This window comes from Capra hircus, chromosome 11, assembly GCF_001704415.2.
Source record: "Capra hircus breed San Clemente chromosome 11, ASM170441v1, whole genome shotgun sequence".
NCBI lineage: Eukaryota > Metazoa > Chordata > Mammalia > Artiodactyla > Bovidae > Capra > Capra hircus.
In genome coordinates this window covers 67,224,159-67,244,793 of record NC_030818.1, presented here as the reverse complement: position 1 = coordinate 67,244,793, position 20,635 = coordinate 67,224,159, and the positions used below count along the sequence as shown (strand labels likewise).

General features: G+C 44.6%; 1 protein-coding gene across 1 annotated transcript in view; it reads right to left on the bottom strand.

Moving 5' to 3' along the window:
- The window catches only part of ANTXR1 (anthrax toxin receptor 1), a 260,409-nt gene that overhangs the window by 99,383 nt on the left and 140,391 nt on the right, over positions 1-20,635 (bottom strand). Inside the window, exon 13 of the mRNA XM_013967784.2 lies at positions 6,188-6,283. Within this exon, the coding sequence (XP_013823238.1) occupies positions 6,188-6,283 (96 nt within the window). The remainder of the gene's footprint in view (positions 1-6,187; positions 6,284-20,635) is intronic.

Below are 20,635 nucleotides of genomic sequence, written 5' to 3'. Positions count from 1 at the left end.
ATCCATTGATGAAGACCAGTTCCGGGGTCAACAAGTTTAATTGGGACATGTTGTGAGGGTGGGTAGAGATACCCATGTTTGAGAAAGCTACTCGGTCCTGATACTACAGACCTGATCTTTTGAAGTCAAGGCCAGAGAAGGGTGGCCACATTGAGAAGCCATCAGCATATCCATTGTAGCCGAAGTCATGAGCATTGGTGATATTGCCAGAGACAATGTGTAGAGAAGGCTGAAGACAGTCTCAAAGAACAAGAGGTGAGCAGCAGCAGAAGGAGACAGAAGAGTCAGCAGCAGCCAGCAGGGGAGAGAGTTGAAATGAGAGAGTGCCCACTGCTGAAAGAACTAGAGTAGGAAGAGAAGCGAGCACTCCTGGCTGGGAGTTCAGGCTTGCAAGGGATGGACTAGAGAAACAATGGTGATGGAGCCCAGGGTGCAGCAGGCTGAAGAGTGAATGGAAGAACAGTCTGCTCTGCAGAGAAGTTTTCAGATGAAAGAGAGGGAGAAGGAATAGGGCAGCTTGACGGAGGAATAAGCTATGACACATTTGTAAAGGCTGAAGGAGGCCAGCAGGCAGCGGGGAGGAAGACAGTGGAAAGGATGAAGATACCATAGGCAGAGGTGGGTGGGGCAGAACAGGATGAAAGACATGAGGGGCAGGAGAGGGAGAGGGGCCAGTCTGCCTCCGGGGAAGGGAGGGATGCTGGAGAAGGATGCACACAAGCCTGTTTGAAGTGGAAGGTTTCTCACAGGATGGTTTTCATCTTCTCATTGAGACAGAAGAGCAGGTTGTCTGTTGAGAGTGAAAGGGCCAGAAGCAGCATAGACATCTCCAGGGGAAGGAGAACAGTCTGCGAGAGACACTGTGAGGGTGAAATCTGGGGCTCCATATGGATGAGGTCAGAGTTTGCTAAGCAATTCAAAGGACCGGTAAATGTGCCCTGGCTTCATCAGTGTGCTCAGGCCATTATTTTCTGAACGGATCAGCATCTTGGGAGCAGGAGAGAAGACTTACAATTGCTCTGTTCAGGTGCAGGAAGGGGGCAGGGCAGGTGGAGAAGGAGTTATGGAATCGAGAGTGTTCCTTAGAGTGGCAAAATGGGGTCAGTAGGTTAAGAGACCATGTAAGCTTTTGTTCTATCCCCAGATTTTTGATTTGGAGGAGTCAAGTCCCCACTACTAATCAGGGATCTATCAGTGTCTGGTGACCTGCTGAAATTTAGGCCAGAGGTGATGGCCTTTCCCTGTGTACATGAAGCTACCACCCTCGCTGGACTGCAGGCTCTTGTTAGGGTGCTGGCTCTTGGCTGGGACGATGGTAGACACCCAGGGTTACCTACGCTTTCTTCATCTATATTAGATGATATTTACTGCTAATACCACTGATTTACTGTTGACTTTTTCACTCTTACAATATATTTCAACCCTTTTTTCATGATCATCATCTTATTTAGATTTCTTGGTCTTCCTTTTTTTAAAGTTCAATTGAGAAAGTTCAATAATATTGGACCAACTAGTAAGTAGATAGAATGGCCCTTGTATGACTTAAAGGGTTCTGGCAATGCCCCTTGTGGAACTGAGGCAGGGCTCTATTTACTTGCCTATTTTGGGGTAAAATATTGGCTCCTGAATTCCCTTTCTGCAACTGCAAATAAACCCAGGCTACACAGTCCAGTGACTCTCTCCCTTTCAATGGGAATGTTTTTGGCACCAGTGAATAAAGGTAGGAATCTTAGAAATCAAAGGTTTACCTGGGGATATTGAGGTCCATGTTGGGAAACACTAAAAGGTTTTAATCCAGGGTCTGGAAAAATTCTCTCTCCATTGGTCACCACTGATAGACTATTCTCTGCTATTTGGGCAAGAAGTTAACCCAGGTTTCATCTAGGCAGAAGATAAGAGCCAGATGGGAGTAAGGTCCTTTCAGAAAGGCAAAATGCAACGAGTAGCACCAGTCACACCCTTCAGATTTCTTCTTCCAGATGGGGCCAACAGGAAGCAAGAGGATACTGAGTTCTGCAGAGGGCCAGCTTGTAGTAACCAATACGCTTGCTCTGGTCATCCTGGTCATTACTTTTAAAATGTTCATTATGATGAGTAAAGAGTGATCTAATTGCCTGCCCTTCTACCCCTGCCACCCTCCAGGACTTTGTGGACCACCCCCATTCCCAGTTCATATCCAGCCACTCAAGGGTTAATGTTTGGCTCAGTTGGGATGGGGGGTCTTGCGGGTTGTTAAATACTTTAAATATCATTCCTGGAGGGAATTGTGCAGAAGACAGAGGAAGGACACAGCAGAGAATCCTCCTGGGCTCCTCACGTTACAGACCCTTTCTGCTCTCTGGCTATTTTCCATCGTTGAGATGTGGCTTTGGTACCAGGTCACTGAGGCATTCCTCACACTTGAGGCAGGGTAGAGAGAAGGACAGAGGAAGGTTTCAGGACCATCAGTTACAAGGATGCCCTCTGTCAGTCCCAGACTTGGAGAGGGGGTGCTGTCAAACAAGGGAGAGAAACTGCCTGCATTCTGCCTCTTAGGGAGGCAGGAGATGATGTCTGCCCTCCTTCCTGTATACTCCCTTCAGAAAACACATGACTTTATCCCACCCACCTCAGAGCATCACCGTTCATGAAGGAAGCCAGTGATCAAGAAGCAATTTTGGGGGTACACTGTGTCAGCCCCAGCCAGCTTTTAGAAATAGCTGTGAGGGCAGTTTCTATAGACCTCATAAGCAAGGAAATCAATCTCTAAGATCTTTCCCTTGCAAAGAAATCCTTCAGGACTTACAAAATCAGACCGCATTAAGACATTTGGCTGTCTTCCAAAGCAACATAGGCTTAACCAGATAGAATCGTTGAAAAATATTTTGAGTATTGCAAAACAATCTGGCCTTATGTAATCCTGCTCCCAATAATGAAAGGCGTTAATTAAGAGACATTTTCCTGGAAAATAAAACCACAATAAGATATCATCTCATGCCTGTTAAGATGGTTATCATCAAAAAGACAATAACAAGTGTTGGTGGAACTCCTTACACACCATTCATGGGAACATAAACTGGTATAGCCACAGTGGAAAACAGTACCGAGGTTCCTCAAAAAATTAGAAATAGAACTACCAAGACGCAGCAATTCGACTTTCAGGAAACAAAATTACTATCCCAAACAAGTACCAGCAGCCTCGTGTTCATTACAACCTTATTTATAATAGCCAAGACATGGAAACAACCTATGAAGGATGACTGGATAAAGAAGATGTGATATGCATATACAGCGAAATACTATCCGGCTATAAAAGAGAAGGAAATCCTTCCATTTGTGACATTTGACTTTGAGGACATTACACTAAGTGAAGTAAGTCAGGCAGAGCAAGACAAATACTGTATGATCTCACACCTGGAATTTAGAAGAACCAGATTCATAAAAGCAGATCAGATTTGTGGTTGCCAGAGGCAGGCGTTGGGGTACAGGTTTGAGGGTAGAGGAATTGAGTGGAGGCAGTCAAAATGTACAAATTTCCAGTTAGTTCTAAGATAAATAAGCTCTGGAGCTGTAATGTAAGACATGATGTCTACAGTTTAGACTACTGTACTGTCCATTTGACAATTATTAAGAAAGTAGCCCTAGGGCTTCCCTGGTGGCTCAGTGGTGAAGAATTCATATGCCAGTGCAGGAGACATGGGATTGACCCCTGGGTTGGGAAGATCCCTGGATGAAGGAAATGGCAACCCACTCCAGTATCCTTGCCTGGGAAATCCTACAGACAGAGGAGCCTGGTGGGCTGTAGTCCCTGGGGTCACAAAAGAGTCGGACATGACTTAGTGGCTAAACACCACCACCACTACCAAGAAAATAGTTCTTAAAAGTTCTTATCACAAAGGAAAAAGTGTGTAACTATGGGGGGTAATGGATGTTTGTTGTGGTAAACTTTGTGCAATACATGTATCAAATCATTAAGTTGTATACTGTAAACTTATAAAATGTTATATGTCAATTATATCTCAATAAAACTGGAAAAAAAGAGACATTTTTCACCAATATAAATTGAATGCCATATGGTACACTTATGTATTCTTATTATACTAACTCTTTTAAAATAATAATATTAATTATTGTTATTAAAAATAATACAAGCAACTGTTTCAAGCAGTATATATACACATATACATATATATCTATACAGATATAGATATACATATTTATGATCCTTTAATTTTCACTATCTACCTATGAGGTCAGAGGTCTCATTGCCCTCAGTATACAAATGAGGAAACAGGGGGACAGAGTGGTTAAGTAACTTGCTCAAGATCACACAGCAAGTAAGTCATAGAGTACTGCTTGGCTGTTTTATTGTTTCTAGCTGCCCTCACTCAGAAGTAACAGTTTTTAACAATTAAAGGGACTCAGTGAACAAAGGTGATGCCTACTATAACAGAGGCCCTGGTGCTCACTCTGGGCTGCCACCAATACCACCACCAGTCACCCCTTCTTTAAGAGACCCTCCAGAATTCCAAACTTGGAAATGTGTATATTTCTGAATCATCATAAAGAGCACTCTGGCTGGCTCATTTTTTTTTTTTAACCTTCAAAATAAAATGGTTGTGCAGCCTTAAGTATTTAAACATTTAACTTTTGAGGCTGCTGTGGCCGAGACAGCGTAAAATCTTGGTGAAATCACTCCAGCCTGGATTACACTAATTGACCCAAGATTTGCACCTGTCTGGAGTTCCTCCCCACTACACATTCTTGTCTGCTAAAAGTCATCTTTTCCTGTCTACACCAGAGGCCTCTGTTGGTGCAAAGGCTTTACTTTCCAGAAATCCTTGCCACATGGATCCATATCCTGGCTGAATTTCTTGTCTCATCCATTTCCCATCTCCTTAAGATGTCATTTGAAGACATTTCCTCCTTCAGTTCAAGTCTAGTGCTCCATGAGTCTTGGGTTTCTGTTCTTCACACAGAATTAAAACAACAACAACAACTTTTTTTTTTTTTTTTCGCTGTACTGAGCAGTGTGTGGAACGTTAGTTCCTTGGCCAGGGACTGAACCTGTGCCCTCTGCACTAGAAGTGCAGTGTTAACCACTGGAACACCAGGGTATTTCCACACACAGATTTTAGGAGCTTTGTGCCGTGTGCTTAAATGTTGGCATTCCAGAGATAACATGAAGACAAACTGGCCTGGAGAGTCTCATCATCTGTTTTCCCCTCCTGGGCTGGCCATAGGAGGACTGAAATCCAGGGAATGAAAGATGCCGCAGCAGCAGAGCCGCGCTGATTCAAGCCTGCCTGGCTTTACAGTGCACGCTCTGACTGTGCAAGAAGGCAGGGCGCGTGCTAGAACTAGACCTGTGAGACCTAATGTTTTTCTTCATTTGAATAGTATGTCGTTTGGGCTTTTCCTTTTGTTTGGGTCTCTGGGCCAGGGAATAGAAACTGATCGTTGCTGTTGTTTAGTCAGTAAATCCTGTCTGACTCTTTCGTGACCCCATGGACTGTAGCCCGCCAGGCTCCTCTGTCCATAGAATTTCCCAGGCAAGAATACTGGAGTGGATTACCATGCCCTCTTCCAGGGGATCTTCCTGACCCAGGGATCGAACCCATGTCTCTTATGTCTCCTGCACTGGCAGGTGGGTTCTCTACCACTAGCACCACCTGGGAAGCCCAGGTGCATGCTATAAAAGGTAGGTGCCACTCTGTATTGTTAAAAATGGAGGCCTAAGTCACTTTCTCGGATGAGCTGACAAGTTGCTAAGACCAAGCTGGCTTTGGAAGAGTATCAGTTGGTGCAACTCAACAAATATGTGTGTGCACACATGTACATGTACCAAACACACACACGTTCATGTGTATTGGTTACATATCAACTAAGCCTCATCATTTACAGTATTCTACTAATCCTTCCTAGGCACTGGACCCAGAGCAAGCTCTCCCGCTGTTCTATCCAAATGGCATGTCCACTGGCAAACTCACTCCCTAACCCATTTGAACTCCTAATGACTCAGTTTTATTCACTGTGTTAAATTTTGCCAATTTTGTATTAATTGTACCCCAAACCGCTAGATTTATTCTTAATTATTCACACATTTTCTTGTCACCCTTTCCTTGCGCGTGGTACTGTTAACTTTGTGTCACTCTTTGCTTTGAGTGGCCAGAGGCCCAAGGTCAGGGGAGGAGGTTGCATCACTTACCACAGTGCAGCAGAGGGGCCAGAACCACCAGAGGAGTGCCAGGGCCAGGAGTAGGAACAGGATCAGCAGGGCGATCGCCAGGATGGAGCCATCGGACTGTGGGGCCGAGAGAGAGGGTGGTCAGCAGTGGGACTGGCTGTGTGTGCAACCAGCACGGAGCTTGGGTGGGGCAAGGCAACACCTGTGGTCCTCCCGCCCCGCACTCCCATCCTCAATATGCAGATTTAAGGCCTGGAGAAGAGCACAGCTCACTAAGCAAATGGCTGAGACTCTGTTCGAGCATTTTGGGCAACAATCTGTGTAGTCAATTCTCATAAGAAACAGATTGCTCTTTTCAGTGAGGCCCTGTTCTTCTCTTTGAACAACATCCCGAAGGACCGATCCTGCAAGAGAAGAGCAGATGGCCGCTCATGCATCTGGGCGCTGAGAAGGCCTCTGCCACTCCCTACCTGCCTGCGGACCGTCACCCTCTGCCCGGTGACAGTTCTGCTCCCTGGATCTGCTGCTCCTTTCACCACCTGGGCAGGACTCAGGACAGTTCTCAGGACTCAGTCTGCTCCCCTGAACCTATTTCTCATAAGTGCATGGAACAGATTCACGAGCAAAGACTAGAGCCCACAGGTAGGATGTGATAAAGGACAAAGGGATTCCAGGGTATGGAGGGTAAAGCAGCTGCTGCTGACCCTGGGAGGAGAGGGGTGTGGCGGCTGAGTCAATGCTGCTGTCAGATCCAGTGAGACAGGCAGCCAAGACAAATTATGCCCACTTCCAAACACGCCTAGGCCAGTCCCCAAAATGACAGTTGCTGTGGCCTGAGATGGCTAACTTTTAGCCGCAGAGATCTCATTGACTGCGTGTCAGTATTCTGAGGCTGCTGGTTCAAAGAGGCAGATTTAAGTGCCCTCTATCTCCCTTCCTTCCCAGCTACTGGGAATGCAAGGGGGCACAATGTTTGGAGCTAGGGGTTAGAGGCAAGTTGTCACAGGTATTAATTGTCATGGGTACCCCTTCTGAATACAGCTGGCACTTCTATTTTCAGCACCTCCCTGGGAAAATCAGGCATGTTTGCACAGATGATGATGATGGCAAGGATGATGATAATAAACGAAAGCAACCTAAATGTTTACAAAGAATGACTAACAATACATTATAGAATCACCATGCAGTCAGTTACTCTGTAGACATTATGTCTGCAAATAATATCTAAATGACCCTAGAAAACACTCCTGATATAAAGAGTGTACTTATGTATATGTGTCAAGAGTGAGAGAGAGACCGAGGGATATTTACTAAAATATTAATGGTGGTTTTGTGGGTAGTGGGTTAATGGTAATTAAAAAAAAAATTATCTTTGTTCTTTTCCCTTTTCAACATTGCATAATAAGAAAATAAACTCCTGAAGTTGTATTTTAAAAATCTGCACTTGGGGATCCTCCCTTTGATGTGAGCTCTCACGTGACCCTGGGGCTCTCACCCGGGGTTGGTGGACCTGTGGGGTACACACACAGGCTCAGCTGGATGGAAGGTGTCATCCTCCCAGAATGACACTCATGAACTTTAGGGCACACGACTTCATGGGAAGCTGTTCACAGTGTGACCAGGTTCTCAAAGCTGCTCCCTCCCACCCATTTCCAGAGCCGGGAGGCTGGGTGGCCTGTCTGAGGTTACACAGTAGGTTAATGGCAGAGCTGGGGTGTGACTCACTCTTACTCTGAGTGCTCATCAGGGGCTACTGGAAGCTGTTCAAAGGCATCTCTTACTCTGTGGAACGTCTTTGACCCAAAAGCCAGGAAACTAAACATTTGACTCCCACCAAGCCAAGGCTTGGGAATGCCCTATTGTCCCCGAGGGAGCTGCACCTCACAGGTGCAGGTGCAGGGCTGGGCAGCGGGTGGGGAGAGGGCACAGTGGCCCAACGATGCTCCTGGACCACAACATTTATGCATGAGCTATAGCAGAAAATGATGCTCTTCTGGAAGACACAAAGAAACGATGGGTATTTTCCAGACTTACTGTTAGTCAAAGACAGCCCTCTTGATCTTTCCATCCCTACATTCCATGCCCATAAAATGGAGATACTAAACCTCACCTGCTTCAGTGCATTGACATGAGGAGAAAGTGAATTGTAAGATGAAAGCAGATATGACTGGATGAGAGGTTTGGAGGCCATCAAGCCAGACGCTGAGCTGAACTCACTCTCTCTCTGTTTCCACATGGCCAGCAAATATGGTGGCCATTTCACATCATAAATCTGTTTGCACTCGGAATAATAGGTGATTTTGTTCCTGCAAAGCTTATAGACCTTTGGTATTTCAGTATTAAGTCATAATTTAGTAAAGACTACAGACTACACGTATTCACTTTATACGCAGTCTCTCCTCTCTGATTTAATTCTCACTCTAGAGAAAGGAAGTGAAGCAGAAAGGCTGATGTATTTGGGGGATTTTTAAAAATTTCCTTCTGGAAAAAGGAGAAGGTTTCCTGTGAAGTGGGGAGGGTGAAGGACCGGGCCCAGATGGGAAGACAGAAGGCTTCATTACTGGAAGAAGATTTCCTGGATTCAGACAAAGCTCTGTGTGGCCTGCCTCTGGCCAGGTTTGGTCTGACCCTACCCAGCCCCAGGCCTCCCTGCTGTAGTGGAGGAAGACAGCGTGGGACTCAGGCAGGGGTGAGTACACTGGGGATGCTGGGGGAGAGGAAATGCAGCAGGGAGGGAGGTCCTGAAGGGACGGACCCCTGCTCTGGATGCAGCCCCCAATAAATCCCCCAAATGCACTGCCTTGTTTTCAAGATCTTCCAGCAACCATTATATACAAACATCCAGTGCAAAAAGAGTCACCATCAAACCAAGGGGGTGCATTTTTGGTAAACTTAGACCCGAGACTCACGTTTTATAAGGAGATAACATTTGCATGAACATGAACCTCAGTGGTTCATTCATGGATTCATTCAGCAAACGTTTATGGTGGGTCTGTCTTGTGCCCACTGAGCGGATCTCTGGGGTAAGGACTAATTTGAGAGAACCAGGGTTTTCACAGTCTGCTGAGGCACATGTATCAACTGTTACCCATACGCAGGGGCCTGTGTGCCATTCAACAGTTGTACATACAGCACCTTTTACTTATTAATTTGTTGGATCTTTTTTTTTTAATTTTATTAAAAAATTTTTAAAATGTGACACAATTTTGAAGGTTTACTTTCCATTTACAGTTATTACAAACTCTTGGCTCTACTCTCTGTGTTGATAGTACATCCTAGAGCTTACCTTACATGTAGTAGCTTGCACCTCCCGCTCCCTCCCTCCTCTGTTACCCTCCCCCCACCAGTAACCACGATTCATTCTCTTATACCTGTGAATCCCATGCAGCAGCTTTTATGTGCCAGGCAGTGAACTATGTAGACAGTCTCAATTCTTCAAGCTTACATTCTGGGGCAATAGTAATAATGTAATGACGATAATAATACCTGTCATTAGCACAGCTAATACTGTACACTTACTGTGTGCCAGGGACTGTCCATTCTATGTATTAACATCCTTTCTATATGTCAGTTCACTTAATTCTCATTAACATCCTTATGGATTCAATAATATTATGCTTCCCATTCTACAGATAAACATACTGAGGCAAACATAGGAAAAGAACCACGCCCCGGTTCACGGGAAAAACCAGAATTTAAGGCTGGGTCATTTGGTCAATGACCACCTAAACGTCCATCAACAGATGAATGGATAAAGAAAATGTGGTGCATACATAGGATAGAATGCTACTCAGCCGTAAGGGATGAAATAGTGCCATTCGCAGTAACACGGACAGACCTAGAGGTGATCATACTAAGTGAAGCAAGTCAGACAGAGAAAGACAAATACCCTCCTCTATCACTTATATGTCAATTCTAAAATGCGACGCAAAGGAACTTATCTATGAGACAGAAACACACTCAGACATAGAGAAAAGACTTGTGGCTGCCATGGGGGAGGGGGTTGGGGGAGGGATAGGGTGGAAGATTGGGATTAGCAGATGCAGACTGTTATACAGAGAATGAAGAGACAACAAGGGCCTACTGTATGGCACAGGGATCTTTATTCAATATCCTGTGATAAACTGTAATGGAAAAGAATATGAAAAAGAATGCATATATTTATGTATCTATCTATCTATATATATGTGTGTGTGTGTGTGTGTGCAAACCTGAATCACTTTGCTGTATAGCAGAAATTAACACCTTGTAAATCAACTATATGTCAATAAAATAAATTTCAAAAAAGCTGAGCCATTTTCTTGCTCAGCCTACAGGTTGAAGCAGCAGGCTATTGTTCTCTGCAGATGCTAAGAACCAAGTGCCTGGAACTAGCTCTTCACAGAGGGAGTGACACTAGACTCTCACCTTGCAGGGTGAAGGACAGCTTGGCATTACTGCAGAAAAAGCAAACGCAAAGTGCCTATTGTGGGGGTAGAAGGCAGGTGGGATCTCCCATGTCAGAGGCCAAGCCAAGAGCGTGACTTTTATCTTGAGACTGAGTGGTTTCAACCCGAGGGTAATGTGATCAGATTTGTTTCTTGCAAAGCAAATGCTTTCAACGCGTAGAGTATGGACCTGAGGAGGGAAAGACTGGAGGTCAAGGGCCCAGGTGGAGGGCTGCTGCAGTCCAGTCTTTTAGCATAACACTTTATAGGGTCACTCAGAAAGTGCATTGTCATGGATGTGTTTGTACTAATTTCACTAATGACAGCTGACAGTTAATGTGTGCTATTGGCATTTGTGGCACTAGGCCAAGTGCTACATATGCATGAGTTCATGTAACTAAATGAACGGCTCAGCGAAGGTACGTGACTGACCCAACACTCTTACAGACATTTACATGCCCTCAATTATAATGTTGCAAAACTGGGAATTGAACCTTCACAGTCTGATTTTAGAACTTTGCCCACTTCTATTCACCATTATACTGTAATATCAGATTTATAAAAGATTCACTTAAGAAATAGCGATACTTTAAAGACCTAACATTAAGTAGCCATAAGTAGCCACGTCAGAGACTGACAATGTGTTTGTAATTGCTACATCTGCTCTGACGGAAGTTCACCCACCATGGCTCCAGGCGGATTGGAGTCTCACATGGTGAAAGTGTATTTCAGAGTAAAGTCCAAAAGGGATGGGGGCCACAGCAGAGCCTGCTTGCCCTTTATGAGCTTGGATGGGAGTTTTAATCAATTACCTCATGACAACTCATATTAGGAGACTGTGTTACCTTGTTGAATATATATCAGAATGTAGTAAAGAAATACATACACACCTGCACTATTTGTTTCATTCCAGAAGTTGGTTCAGTTACTCTAAACTAATCCTTTTGTATCTTCAAAAATCCCAAGATGAAGAGCTCCCTTGGGTGTTAAGATTCTGCCATGAGCCAGGACACATGTGGAATGTTCCAGAGCCCAGAGTATAGCCTGGTGGCCCAGAGTATAGCCTGCCTCTTTTGTTCTGTTCTGGTGCCACCTTCTTTGGCTCCTTGAGCTCTGGCCGTCCACCAGCCCTCCTGTGTCCCAGGTTACTGCGTTACCCACTGCTTGCTCCCCAAAGCTTCTTCCTGGCTTGGAGCCTAAGAGGGTCATGGGCTTAACCATCGCTCTTAGTCTGACTCAGGACAAGTGTGTGGACTCAGCCTCTGCTCTCCGCTTTACCAGACACAGGGTGACCAGGACTGGAAATACCCCTGGGCCCACATGGCCTCCACTATGGGGCTGAGCGGGGCCATTTGGGGCAGTGCCTAAATGTGTCTGCCCCGGCCCTGTCTTAGATGACTAGCTGGCAGGGGGCGAGCTGGCTTCCTCACCACTCACAGTGCCACATCAGCCAGCCTCCGGGCCTGGAAGCAAATGTAGCCTCTATTCTCTGGTGTGGGGGGGGGGAAGCGGGGGGACACACCTAGACAGTGTATTAAAAAGCAAAGACATCACTTTGCCAACAAAGGTACATATAGTCAAAGCTATGGTTTTTACAGTAGTCAAGTACAGATGTGAGAGCTGGACCATAAAGAAGGCTGAGCACCATAGAACTGATGCTTTTAACTGTGGTGTTGGAGAAGACTTGGGAGTCCCTTGGACTGCAAGGAGATATATTCATTGGAAGGACTGATGCTGAAGCTGAGGCTCCAAAACTTTGGCCACCTGATGTGAAGAATTGACTCATTGGAAAAGACCCTGATGCTGGGAAAGATTGAAGGCAAAAGGAGAAGGGGGAGGTGAAGGATGAGAGGGTTGGATGGCATCACCAACTCAATGGACATGAATCTGAGCAAACTGCAGGTGATAGTGAAGGACAGAGGAGCTTGCAGTCGATGGGGTTGCAGAGAGTTGGACACGACTTAGTGTCTGAACAACAACAACAACAATATATCGTTTTCTTCAATGAGTAGTAGTTTCATGCCTTTTTTTCCTGTGAATGCTGAGGTGTAACATGCTCACAGAAGCCTGCAGTGAAGCAGATATTGTATATTACATACAAGGGCAGGATGCTCACCTGCTCCTTCCTGTGGTCATTCTTTGTTAGGATAACCTTCTCTAAAGTAGACCTGGCTTGAAAGGCAAATCCCTGTTTCATGGTTTTGTCAGTTCCTTTGTTCCCAGCTCACCAAATGAGGGTGTGTCCTTTAAAACAAGCAGGCACTATTTTCAAGGGTATAGATTTGGAAACTTGAATAATGACGGCATCTCTCACATGGTAGGTTTCTAGTAATTTTGGATTTCTGACTCACAGTAGTGGGGCATGAGAGATCTTGTATAATAGAAGGGAGGCAAGCTTCTAAGCAAGAGAGCATTAAGCACCACTGCTCCTTTCTGTCTTGATATTTTGCTTTTTTGTTTGTTTGTTTGCTCTGAATATATCTTTTAAAAAAAGGAGAAAAAAAACCAAAACAACAAAAAGCCTGTCCCCACAAGGGGATGTCCTCTAGTGGGACCCTGCCTGTTGTTCTCCCTGACTCCAGAGACTTCTATATAGGTCTTAGCTGCTTGCTGGCCCAGGTAAACGGAGGAGGGTAAAACTGAGAGGAACCATGGGAAACTGGGGAAAGCTCAAGTTTAAGAAACTCAGATCTTCAAGGTGGGTTTGGACTGGGATGTCCAGGCATGGGGTTATTAACATGTAGCCAATGAAGTGTCTTCAGCTCTGGATCAGTTAGGGAGGGTGTGTTCTCCGCCCCCCCCGCCCCCCAACCCGGCCCCCGCGTGTCTTTCTCTGTTGAGGGCGCTTTGTGCACAACTCCAGGCCTTTCTTCATTAGTCACTCAGGCGTGTCTGACTCTTTGTGACCCCATGGACTATGGCTCGCCAGGCTCCTCTGTCCATGGGATTTCCCAGGCAAGACTCTTGGAGTGGGTTGCCATTTCCTTCTCCAATCAGTAAACAGGACCAGAGCACAGAGAACATGAACCTCTGCTCTCCACTTCCTCTCCTGGGAGCATGCTACCCACTGGGAACAGCTCCTCTTCAGCTCCATGCAGGCTGGTTTTGTGTGAGGCCTGATGCTTATACAATTTGGGGAGTCCTCTTTAAGAAAAAGAATAAAAATATGAACTCATAATTATAAGTGCCCCTCCCCTCCTGGGGCCTTAAAAGGGCTAGGAGGAACCCATTCAAATGAGGATCCTGGAAACTTAAACTTCATCAGCTCCCCCAAAGCTCTGCATCTTCCCTGGACAAGCCCCAGGTGAGAGGAGGCTGGCAAGTCTGTTTAATCCTGGGCTTCAGTTTCTAGCCCATTGCTGTCCCCTCAGCCTCAGTCTCCAGTCCACAACAACAAAGGCTTTCATAAATGGTGCTGAGGGTCTTATTTCTGTTTGTTCACATGCTTTATTGCCCCTAGAACTGTGACCTCTCAGTATCATTTAACTTACCCTAGTATAGGCCCTAGGGCTTCTCTGGTGGCTCAGATGGTAAAGAAACCGCCTGCCAATGTGGGGAGACCCAGCTTCAATCCTTGGGTCAGGATGATTCCCTGGAGAGGGAATAGCTACCCACTCTAGTAGTCTTAGCTGGAGAATCCCAGGGACAGAGGAGCCTGGTGGGCTAGAGTGCATGGGGTCCTAAAGAGTCAGATAGGACTGAGTGACTAACACTTTCACTTTTTAGGAAGGGCCCTGGTAAATTGTAACAATTACATGTTGACAAGAGTGTATAGGAATTATTAATAAAGCAGTATGGAGAGCCCTCCCTGATGGGTGGTAGGTTTTAGGATCTAGGCTAGGATCCTGCAGTTTTAGGATCTAGGCTAGGTTTTACAGATCCTCAGCTTTATCACTGAGTTACCGAAGATACTCAGATTATTTTACCTGGTTAGATGAGACTGTCTTTTAAACATTTAACCTGAAGAATAAATTAGCAGGTTTATTCTGCCACATTGTAGGGCTATCAGCCAAACTCTGCCAAAAATATGACAGGAAAACAGCTGATGATCCATTAGATCTTTTTAAAAGCTGGAGAGGCTGCTTCCCTGGATTCAGCTGGGAAATGATGATGCCGCAGGGCACTCCAGGACACGACTAGGCGTGTTTGCTATGGTGTGTGGCTACCTAGTGGTCCCTCTTCCTCTCCTGCCTCCATCTTTGGCTCCGTCCCTCTATCCCTGGTATTGAGCAAGGCTGTCTTTGAAGCACTGTCAGAAAGCACTCAAGGGAAAGAAGCCCTTTGGCCAGGGGCAGTTCTAGTCCATGACCTTGAGATCTCACGGCAACTCGCTTGTTGTAAACAGTAAAGAGGCCATCCGGCGGACAGGGAGATGTGCAGAGACAAAGGGACCAGGGACAGGGTGGACAAGTCAGGCGGGAGTGTCAGCTTCTCCAAGGGAGGCCGAAGGGCTCTGTACCCCCTGCTCTACCCCCTCCCTCCCTAGGCAGAGGCTGCCGCTTGGGAGGTGTCACATTCCAGGGCTCTGAAGTGGAATTTCGAATCATCCTCAGCAGCTGGTATGAGCTCTGTTTCCTGCCCAGACAAAACTGGCAGAGTATGGGCAAGTTTTATTTTGAAAGATGAAATTTAAGTCATTTTATTACTGCTGAGAAGTTCTGGAAGGGCAAGCCCTGAGACCAAAATGCTCTTTTTCATTCTCTCTCTCTCCCAGAGCTTATATATTCTTGACTGTTATTTCTGGAAGTAACTTTAGCCGTTATCTAATACATTGCCCATCCCGCCCTGCATTTTATTGGAATTCTGTTGCCCTGGCATCTGGGGTGGCTCTCCTCAGCTTCCCACCTCTCATCTCTGATTATTCCTTGCCCACCTCCTCATGGGCTTTTCCTTGTATGCAGTCCCTTAAATATCAGCAGGCAGCATGGATCTTTTTCTTTTTTTAAAGCAAGGTATATACTTTTAAAAATTAACTTTTATTGGAATATAGCTGCTTTACAATTTTGTGTTAGTTTCTGCTGTAGAGCAAAGTGAATCCATGATACATATACATATATCCCCTCTTTTTTTGAATTTCCTTCCCATTTAGATCACCACAGAGCAGTGAGCAGAGTCCCCTAAGCTATACCTGAAGTGCCTACTTTTTTCTCATTTTAAAAAGCATGGTAAAATATATATACACACAGCATTTGCCACTTTAACCATTTGTAAGTGTCCAATTTGGTGGCATTTAGTTCGCTTACCATGTTGTACAACCCATGGATGCATTCTTGGTCCTTTGCTGTTTTTCTTTCTATAAAACTGGCCATGGGCTGTCTCCCTTCCTCTCACAGTTTAAACTCTTCTCTAGATACTGATGACTTAACTCTTTATCTCTAGCCTAGATCGCTCTTCATGCTTCAGGGTCATAGTCAGGGTCATTCCACTGTCTGGTAGGTTCTACTGGCACTGCACTGCAAACTCAACAATTCAAGCTGAGCTCACTGTTTCCTTTTTCAAACCAGCTCATTCTCTTCTCCTCATTCAATGATAAGTACCAAGTACTTCCCAAGTGGTGCAGTGATATAGAACTCACCTGCCAGTGCAAGAGACATAGAGACCTGGGTTTGATCCCTGGGTCGGGAAGATCCCCTGGAGAAGGGAATGGTTACCCACTCTAGTATTCTTGTCTGGAGAATCCCATAGACAAAGGAGCCTGTCAGGCTATAGTTCATGGAATTGGAAAGAGTCGGCCACAACAAGTGACTTAGCATGCATGCACCACCTATCAATCCAAGCTGGAAATCTGGAAGTCCATCTCAGTTTTCTCTTTCTTCCTCTCCCCGCTCCCCAGGTTCACACCCTCCTAAGGTACACCTATTCCTTTGACCAGCTAAATACTTCTTGAATCTGGCCTTATCTACTCCTTCTTCAACACTTGATTAGATTTAGAATCTTTTTTTTTTTTTTTTGGCCACTTGTAGTTATCTCTTCACTGGTTTCTCTACCACCAGTCTTGCTACCCAAATTCCATCCCCCACCACGGCTTCTAGAGCTATTGACCTAACATGTTACAACAGCTCTGCCGCCCATGAATCTTTAACAGCTCTTCACAGTCAAGAGTTCTTAATATTGGAGAATTTGATGAAAGTGATACAGACCTTTCCTCAGAAAAGGACACATTCACATTTATAAACAAGCTCCCTAATTTTGATCATATTTTCAGAGGGGTCCATCAAGCCCCCAGAATCCATTTACGGGTCCCTCAGTCCACGAGTCCTTAGCTCGAGGCCCTTCACAGCTAGGCCCCTCTTTTCTCCAGCCTCCTCCCTCACCACCTCCCTCCTTACACTTCGGGCTTTGACGAAACTCAACCACATGTAGTTCCCTGTAGACCAGCTCTGTTTCTCTCGTGGTCTTCTCCCTGAAACACCCTTTCTTCCTTTCATTCCTTGGGCAACTGTTTTTCATCTCTCATGTCTTAGCTAAGTGAGTGAGTGAAGTTGCTTAGTCGTGTCTGACTCTTTGTGACCCCATGGACTGTAGCCTATGACGCTCCTCTGTCCATGGGATTTTCCAGGCAAGAGTACTGGAGTGGGTTGCCATTTCTTTCTCCAGAGGATCTTCCTGACCCAGGGATTGAACCCAGGTCTCCTGCATTGTAGGTAGACGTTTTACCATCTGAGCTACTTCCCGACCAGTCTTAGCTAAGGCACCACCCAATTCATTTATACCGTACATATTTACTGACTACCTACTTTATGCCAGGCCCTCTACAAGCACTGGCATAAAAGATGGATGTGGTCTTTGTAATCACTAACCTTGTAATTGAGAGGGGAACACAGATAAGTAAGTGCTACCGCTCAACTCTGAGTTTGGGCTCTCATATCTCTATCTCAGTATCTCCTGTGTATTATAGATATTATATCATTATGTGCTTGTCTCTCACTAAACTATAAGACCCTGGAAGACATAAGTCTGACTTTACTTATCTTTGTGACTGAGATGTAATATAATGTTTCAAACTAAAAGGACTTGTCACTCAAGTATTTATTAGATTGAGAGAAATAAGGATTTGGTAGACTAAGACCTTCCACGGCTAGTGGGCAGCCGAAATGGCACAGCTGCCAATGTTGCCCCAGGTTGCTCACCTCCCCCTCCATGGTCCTGTCGCTAGAAACAGCTCATCAATCTTACTGCAAAGAGCTTGGGCTTTGGACTCAGTAAAATTTAAAGTCCTAATTCTTTCACTTATTAATACATAGACTTTAGGTAACTAACCCAGCCTCTCTTAAACTTCCTGTTCTCAATGTGTATGAAATTGTAGTAATTCCTACTTCCCAGGATTGATTCAATATGACATAGGATAAGGTTGTAAAGATCCTGGCACATAGCCATCCTTCAATAAAATGTGACTTTCCTTTCCATTCTTCCCCTTGCTTCTATGCCCAAGCTGTGTTCCTGGTGATGTGCCCAGACTTGGCTCAGGTGAATAAATTTGATTCCTGTGAACAGTCTCTTATAACTGTGACTGGGCTGTGGTGTTGGTGGGTGGTCCCAGGTTACATAGTGGGAAACCACAGGCCTTCAGGTTGCCATTGCAATGTCAAGCAAAGGGAAACACAAGTGAGTGCTCCAATGGTTAATTTAATAGCTTCCATTAAAATCAATCAAACATTAATAGGGGTAAAACACTATCAAATATGATGATTTATTCTTGCTACCTGAGAGGTAATCCGGGCTAGAGGTAATCTAGGATAAAATGGTGATAAAATTGATAGGCACCGAAGATACTGGATTCCTTAACCCATAAATTGGGCAGTACAGGAAAAATGCTAGGTGAGAATTACCTCGGCTCTTGTGGGACTCTTTGTAAAAAGCATGACTATAAAGTAATGAGACTATTCATGTATTGAACATAGTAGAACTCCCAGAGAGGAATCTAATTCCCTCCAAACTAGTGACTCTGGATGCTGGAGACTCTCCAGTGATTCAGCCCATGCTCAAAGCAATTCTGAAATACCTCTTTTGGAAGTGTTTCTGAAGCTAATTCATAGGTCACAAAAAGAAAATCTGTTATCTTGTAAGCTACGTGTTGCTTTTTATCAGTGAGTTTCCCAATCTGATCACCCAACATTCACCAGACCTGGTTCCCACAAATTTTGGAGCTGTTTTGATATCAAATGATGATGATGTCTTCCTAATTCCTCAACTGAGGATATTCAAATACTGTGCCTTCAGAGTCATGCCAGTTTCACAGCAGGAGTGCAGAAGATGGCTGAAATTTTGTGTCATGTTAAGGATATGGCTTTCCAAGGTAAATATTTTGAAGAAGCAATAATAATTTGGAATCTCAATTCTAGTTTGCTATACATCTTATTACTTTTTGCCTTATTCAAATAATACCAAAAGGCCTTAGACAAGCCACCATTATAATGCAATGAGAAGGGGAAGATTAATGCCACACTCCTACAAACTCAAGCCTTGAGGTCCTTATCATGGAAGGACACTCTGTGTCAAGATTTTCCAGCATCACCTTGATCTTCACTTGCAATGGTGAGGGTGATAATAAGTAGATGTTGGATTCATTCAGCACTTTCCTTTCCATAAAATTCATAGAGCTTGCCAGTCAGAACCAGCTTTTAGAGAGTAATGCAGACAAGATGTAGCTCATAAGTACTCAGAATGCCTTAATTCCTGTCAGTGGGCTGTTGAAATAGGATTACAGAAAAAGTAATGTTCAACCACCGACAGTGGAAGAGAAAGACTAATTTCTCATTTCCACTTTTTGTTCCATTAGCTGCAGAGACTTGTCTATTTGCCTTTAATGTAACTATTTGTTTAATGTTAATGCATATGCTCAATTGGTCTTAGTGATCATACTTCATATGTTAGTCAGCATCATTATTATCTATTGTCAATAAGCATATCTTCACTATACTGTTAGCTATTGCTTTAGACTATGAACTTGGAAAGGGAGAAGCCATGTTTATGATTTGGGGCCATTGTCGAGAGACAGATGCTTACTACTGGTGACCATGATGATCTAGTCCTTAAGACAATGTCTCTAAACTGCATAATAGGGCTTCCTGGGTGGCTCAGTGGTAAAGAATCTGCCTGGAATGCAGAAGATGTGGGTTCGATTCCTGGGTTGAGAAGATCCCCTGGAGAAGGAAATTGCAAGCCACTCCAGTATTCTTGCCTGGAAAATCCCAGGGACAGAGGGTCCTGAAGGGTTACAGTCCATGGGATTACAAAGGATTGGACATGATTGAGTGACATAATAACAACAAAACTGCAAATATTATCAGGAAACCAACAGGTAATTTTCTATTGAATAGTTAACATATGTTCAGCAGTGGGAGACATAGAAAGATGAACAAAGTCAGCCTACAATCTTGGAAGATGTTATCACCATCCAGAAAGTCACAGAGCTTGCTCAAAGAGCAGCACACATTATGTGCAGTTAATCTCTAAATGATGCTTTAACCCACAGTGCTTGAGCTCAGAGCAGGGGGGGATCAGTGAGGCAACCTGGGGCAGGTCCAGGCAGCACTTGGCAGGCTCTGTGGCTATGGTGAAATTTGGGTAGGTGGAAAGGAGGAGAGGGCGTTCCAGAAGAAAAGTGAAATTTGATCAAAGGCACTGAGTAAGGATGGACATTATTTAGAGTGAGGAAATATGAGATACAAATACAGGATCATCATCAAATATTTTTTTTAATCTGTCAGGGATCCAAAATTTGCATTCACAAATTTTAAGGCCGGCAACTAAAGGCCAACTGAGGTTGCCATGTCGGACTCTACTGTGAAGAGGCTTTGTTAAATATTTACTCTGATGGGTTTGCATCTTTTACATACAGTCTCAAAAGCCTTGAGCTATCTTTCCTAAGTCGATGGATTTGGGCAATGCAGATAAAACAAAAGTGCCTTAGCTGCACCTTTTTCATTTTCTTGGCCTGCAAATGAAGCAGTTTTCCTGATGCTGGACGGCATATAAAAGGAACTCAGAAATAGTTTAGTTGTCACTTATTCAAGTGCTTTCTAATTTTTTAAGTAAATGA